The following is a 6,211-nucleotide window of genomic DNA, read 5'->3' on the forward strand; positions in this document are numbered from 1 at the left end:
GCTGAAAACGAAAAAATCTATTTTCTTCGTGGGGGTGTTTCACCCCCTAAATCTTGAGATAAGCCGCTATAAAAAAATATGGGTCGAATATTTTTTGATGCTTTACAACATATCCAAAGCGCATTAAAATCGGTGAGGGACAGTTCCGACCGTTCCCTTGTTAGTGTTAGTACGCTCTCTATATCATTCACCTGCATGTTATCTACGGTTACAAGCGGCGATTAATTCCACGGCTTCTCTCGTCGTATTTACCATACTTATAGGACACGTATATTCCTCTGGCTCTACCAAACAGCTGCCAATAAATACTCCTGGCTCTGTTTCTTCAGAGTTTATTACCCCGAGTTTATTACCCCGATTTTTATCGGTTACAGCCTGTATTATGGTTTCGCTACGAGGTGTTAGCGTAAATTTTTATAGGATGGAACTTTAGTTTCACCCGGTTAATGCGCATATAATTCTTTTCGTGGTTACACTTGGTTTTATTTTTCTGGAGAAAATCGATTCCAAGTATTCCCTCATATTCGATCGGGAAGTTATCGGCTACAACGTGTATGGTCTGTTTGATTTCTTGATCATCAATTAACACAGTTGCCTTGAATTTTCCGATCGTGCTTATTTTGTGACCCGTTACTCCTGTCAGGACCATTAGGTTGCCTTTTTTATCAAGGTTTCTCCTTTTAATTTTCCCACCTTAATTAGAGTAAGAGTCGCTCCAGTGTCTAACAGGAAATTCATCTTGCCGGTTTTCAATTCTTTCATCGGCAATGTTACCAATTTTAATTCGATATTAGAATGTCTTCCGATTATCTGTGTGACCTGATAATCTCGGGCGACTCGTGCTTGCCTTGTCTTTATTCGCGCTTCCTCCTCTTCGCTACTTGATACCGAGTCTTCGCTCTCGCTTCTCTTCTTTCCTTGTTTTACCTTAGTGGCTATGTTGACTGGCTGGGCTCTCGGACCAATGTCTCTCTGCGTTCGGCGTGTTCTTTCTTTGTAAGGCCTTCCGTTCAGAGACCAACACGCTGGTGCCCGGTCTTTTTACAATACGTGCAGACTTTTTCTACCGTGTTTATTCCGACGGGTTTTTCGACGCAGGGCAACGAATATCTCGTCGCGTATTGGCTCGTTCTATAGTCCTTCCCGTGATGGCCGGTTTTTCTGCATTTATGACACCGTAATATCGAATTTTGTGTTTGTCGGGATTGCTCATGAGGTCTGAATTTGTTCCGTTCATTGTTACTCGGTTTAGGAATCGCTCCCTTTAATTTTTCCTCCGTGGTTGCGCCTAGTATTGCAGTGGTTAGAGTCGTATAGTTACACGAACGCACTATCGTCTGTATTTTTTCGCGGAATCCTAATTGGAAATTTTTCAAGGCTAACTCTTGAATAGTATCCAAAATCACTTTTCTCTGTTCGGACGATTGTTCTCGACCTTCTATCATAGATTGATATAATTCTATGGCTAACTTATCTACGCGGAGTCCATATTTTCTCGCGCTTTCGCTTGGTTTTTGCTTTAACAAATTGAAATCTCGCTGTATGTGAGTAGTGCTTCGCTTAGTTAAATAGCATATTTCAATTTCTTGACGTAACTGTGCAAATGCGTGGATGTCTCTATTTTGAAAGTCGTACATTGCTTTCCCCGTCAGTTTGGTGCAAATAATCGTTTCTAATAGTGAAGTTTCTTCTAGAGGATTTATTTCGCCCATCGCGTATGTGCTAGCATTTATAAATTTTTGGACTTGTTTTCGCGACGTTCCGTCAATTTCGGGAATCATACTGCGAGCTTCTTTAAGCTTCATATACGTATTCACGGGCCCCCAACGATTTCTAACGTCGTTTAGAATGCGTCCGTACGTCATATCTAGATGCCGGTGATGTGCGTGATTCCGCGCTATGTGATCCCTTTCGTATACTGCCATTTCTATTTGGCTCATACGCTCCTGTAGTGTCAACATTCCTGTTAGTATTTGGTCTAATACAGCGTCTTGTCGAGTCACTCGTGACCCTGGTTCATTAATTCCTCTGTCTGTCGAAGCTCGGAGACGATTTATTTCCGCGTCTATTTCTGCGTTTAGTTATGCCTTGTTCTCCATGTTCACGTTCTTGCGGCGGTGCATCTGGATTTGAGGCTATTCCTATGCCGCGTGCAGTCGGTTCGAATAAGTCACTTTCGTAGGATATCAACGAGTACTCTCTTCTATGCGAGTCTCTTCTCGGTCCCCAATTATTATATTATTTCCGTTTCTGTCGTTCGGCGGTCGCAGTCTATTGCTGTCTGTACTGTTTCTGCGTTGCAATATACTGTCGTCTAGTTCCGAGAATGGAAATACACGCTATATGACGATATTTGGGTGAAGTCCTGCCTCGGGTAAACTATCACTCGAGTAATAATCGTTTAAGTTACGGCGCACGCTGTCGCGGATATCGCGTACGGCTTCGTTAACGATTCTTACGGGGCTTAACGAGCTAATCCTAAATGCTTCCCGGATGGATTCACTGTATACGCGCACTGGAGCTTCTAAATGCTTTTGCTTCAGCCTACCCTTGGACATTTATATTTACTTTTATAATTAGTAACAATTTTTCGAAGTTGCATTAATACCGCAAAACGCATGTTGTTGCTGCTCTGCTAGTTCGTTGCCGGTTGAGTCACCGTGCAGTAGGTCGGCTCGCCTTCTCCAATGGCGCTGATAATCCTCGTCTGTTGCCGCTATCGGTTGAACTCTCTGTTGCTCCTTCACCGTGATTGAGCCTCTTGTTATCTCCAAATAGTCTTCCTATCCCAGGTCCTTTAGCGGATCTCACCGCTGCCATCAAATGTTGTGCCTGGTAAGGGTACAGGCACGGTTCATGTTGATCCGCAAGGATTCCGGGATGTGACGAAATGAATTTGAAAACACTTTGACTCACTTTTCTAATTTTAATTATGAATAAACTTTACTTAAGATCTGTAGTACATTTTTCGCCTTAACTTTACAGTCAGAGTCACGAGTTTTACTATAACTATACTTAGGTTGACCTATCTGTCACGAGTGACGGAATAACGGTGTTAATTCAGAATGACCTGTGGTCGCCTTCCTCACTCGTTTTTATTACTTAGGTATTACGTTAGTTAATTAGATTGTCGCGCTCAGATTCTGCCTATCGCTTGGCAATCGGTCCGAGCGTTTTAAGTAGGTTGCTACGATCGGATTCACAGTACCAATCGTGCAACTCAATTGCTTCCAATATTTATGTTTATGTTTTCGTTTAATTTCTTAATTTCTTATTTTCTTTTACTTTTTAGATCACTTGTGCAATTGCACTCGTGACACTAGTCATTTTTTATTTTTAGGTTAGACCACGTTTTTATTGCGTTTATTTTTTATTATAAGCATTTGTAAGCGTTCACGTTTTGGTGCCCTACTCCGATGGACGAAGCGTTTGTAAGCAGTATCTATGACGTCAAGATGATGTCATAAATGTTTCTCTGCCTTTCTGTGAGAGCTTACAATGAGAAAAATGAACTATATAAGCGATGCTTATAAGTGCTTAAAGCGCCTGAGCGTAAAAAGTGAACGCACCCTTTACCTCGCTCCGTACAAGCGTGTACGACGAGTCACAACGGAAAAAATAGAAAAGATTTAAAAAAAACGTTAAACAGTTGCCAAAAATGCCGAAGGGTGTAACTATCAACGTACAACTGCAACAACTGATATGTTCTCTTTGCTCTGCAAGCTGCTAAAAAAGCATCATGAAAGCAACTAAAACTTACTTCGATTATTGTAAATTAACCAACGTGAAGCTTTATCTAAGCTCTGAATTTTATCCGTACGATGATCTAAAAAATTATTGTAATTTCAATATTTTCGTATCAGGATTTTCGTTTCAAAATTACCTCAAGAATATGTCCTTAAGAAGAAATGTGATAGTTGTGAGACACCCTATATATTTTACACTTTATGCAGATGCGCCTATTTTGTGCTGCCGCCGTCGCGGACTCCGCGGCCACCCCGAAATGCGTCGCGGGCCGCCACCGCGAACCCCGCACCAATCCTGAAATGCGTCGCGGGCTGCCGCCGCTGCCGCTGCCCCAAAAAAATAAATTATATAAATTAAAATCTTACCTCCTCTTCGACTTTCTCTTCAGCCTCCTCCTCCTCCTCCTCCTCCTTCTCCTCCTCGTCCTCCTCCTCCTCCTCCTCTTCCTCCTTCTCCTCCTCCTCCTCCCTTTGCTTACTCCTCGGCTTCCTCCTCCTCCTCCATCGACTCCGCGAGGAAATGGAACAATTCTTCCTCATCGTGCAGGTGGAGAAACTCCATCATGAACTCGACGCATTCGTCTCCATCAACGTTATTAATGTTAAAGGGGAAGCCGTTGATGTACACGACATCTTCTTTCTCCTCCTCCTCCTCCTCCTCCAAATCATCGATGATAATAGGATCCTCGTCGTCCTCCTCTTCCTCCTCCTCCTCGCCTAGGACAACGTCCTCTTCCATATGGACGTCGTCTTCGACGGGGATGTCCTCCTCTGCCTCAATCAATTTTATTTTTTTACGCGGAGGCTCGTTGTTTTCCATGTCTTTTTTTCTTAGTCACACAAATTATCACGTAAACCGCTAAATATTTTTACAGTTTTATAAATAAAAAAAATCACTCGTAATATACTACAATACACAGTTCTTCGTAAGTATTATACTCGTGTAGCACACGCAGACGAGATTCGGCAGAGACTGTGACGCCGAGATCATTCGCTTCAGCGAGCCTGCCTAGGCTTTATCGATAGACGCAGTCGTATATAAACAGTTTGAATCATAAGTCCCTTCACGAGAAAAGCTATCGCTTATATCGTTGTGGCATTCTTTATAATATAGCCTAAAGATCGCGATACATTGCGACGTTGCTAAGTAGTGCGCATAATAATATAAAATTTTAAAAAATCAATTTTAACCTACGAATTGCGCGCATTTATTTTCACACCTGTTATTTTTTTTTTCTTTTTTTCTTATACATACGTTTATACATATACGTTCATACATACGTTTATACGTACATGCATACATACATATATGATTCGTGACATGGCGTGTTAAGAGAAGTGCTGGCAGATGTTTATATAAACTAAGTGTGAGAGCGCGTCGAGGCATAGGATGGTTGAATGGGAAGTAAAAACAGTACATATATATAGGGTGGGGAAAAAGTACCGGAACACCTGAATATCATAGAAAATATAAGTATTACAGAAAAGTGTTTCAGACAAAAGTTGTAGGGTTCCAAAAGATCTATTTATTGATCATATCCGTTTGACCTTGCGTGGCGTCTTCAAGGTCAGGTCAAGGTCAGATCAATTTTTTTGAATGGAGCACCTTATTTTTCATTGCATATTCTTATAGCACATCTCGAGAGCTTTCCAAATAATAAAATATTTTTTTTCATGAAATACTTTTGGAATTATAAGGCTCGAAAGTTACGGTACAGTTGACATTAGCATTACGCAAATTGTCCGACAGACGGCTAAAACCTCATGAATGCTGTTCAAGATCATGTCCTAGATAACATTTGTCAAGATCAAGGTCATTGAAGATTGTTTCTCTTATTTTCATTTTTACATAAAAATGAATTTTCAGTGCAAAAATGAAAATAAAAGAAACAATCTCCAGTGACTTTGTTTGATCTTAACAAATGTTATCCAGGACATATTTCTGAACGACATTCAAGAGGTTTTAGCCGTCGGTCGGAACACCTTGCGTAATGCTAATGCCGGCGGTACTATAACTTTCAAGCCTTATAACTCCAAAAGTATTTCACGAAAAAATATTTTATTATAGTGTTTTGGAAAGATATCGAGATGTGCTGTAAGAATATGCAATAAAAAATAAGGTGTTCCAATAAAAAAAATTGTTCTGACCTTGACCTGACCTGACCTTGAAGACGCAAGGTCAAACGGATACGATCAGTCAATAGATCTTTTGGAACTCTACAACTTTTGTCTGAAACACTTTTCTGTAATATTTTCTATGATATTCAGGTCCCAGTACTTTTTCCCCACCCTGTATATAATGATGTGAACGACAAAATTTTTATTCACATATTATTACATCGGTTTTTTTGTCATACCTATTAAAAACTAAAACCAATAGCTCACAATCGACGAGCTGATGCTTGTTAAAAACGTTGCTATCGCGTATAGCGTCTTCAGACGCGATGTTGGAGAATCGCGTATAC

General features: G+C 40.7%; 1 protein-coding gene across 1 annotated transcript in view; it reads right to left on the reverse strand.

Annotated features, from left to right (window-relative positions):
- LOC108765808 (uncharacterized) overlaps window positions 1-2,820 on the reverse strand; it is a 5,626-nt gene extending 2,806 nt beyond the window's left edge. Inside the window, 4 exon segments of the mRNA XM_018514654.1 lie at window positions 207-375; window positions 694-972; window positions 1,068-1,946; window positions 2,680-2,820. Coding sequence (XP_018370156.1) covers window positions 207-375; window positions 694-972; window positions 1,068-1,946; window positions 2,680-2,820 — 1,468 coding nt within the window.
- Between the last annotated feature and the right edge of the window lie 3,391 nt (window positions 2,821-6,211).

The sequence above is a fragment of the Trachymyrmex cornetzi genome, unplaced genomic scaffold (assembly GCF_001594075.2).
Source record: "Trachymyrmex cornetzi isolate Tcor2-1 unplaced genomic scaffold, Tcor1.1 scaffold545, whole genome shotgun sequence".
Lineage (NCBI taxonomy): Eukaryota > Metazoa > Arthropoda > Insecta > Hymenoptera > Formicidae > Trachymyrmex > Trachymyrmex cornetzi.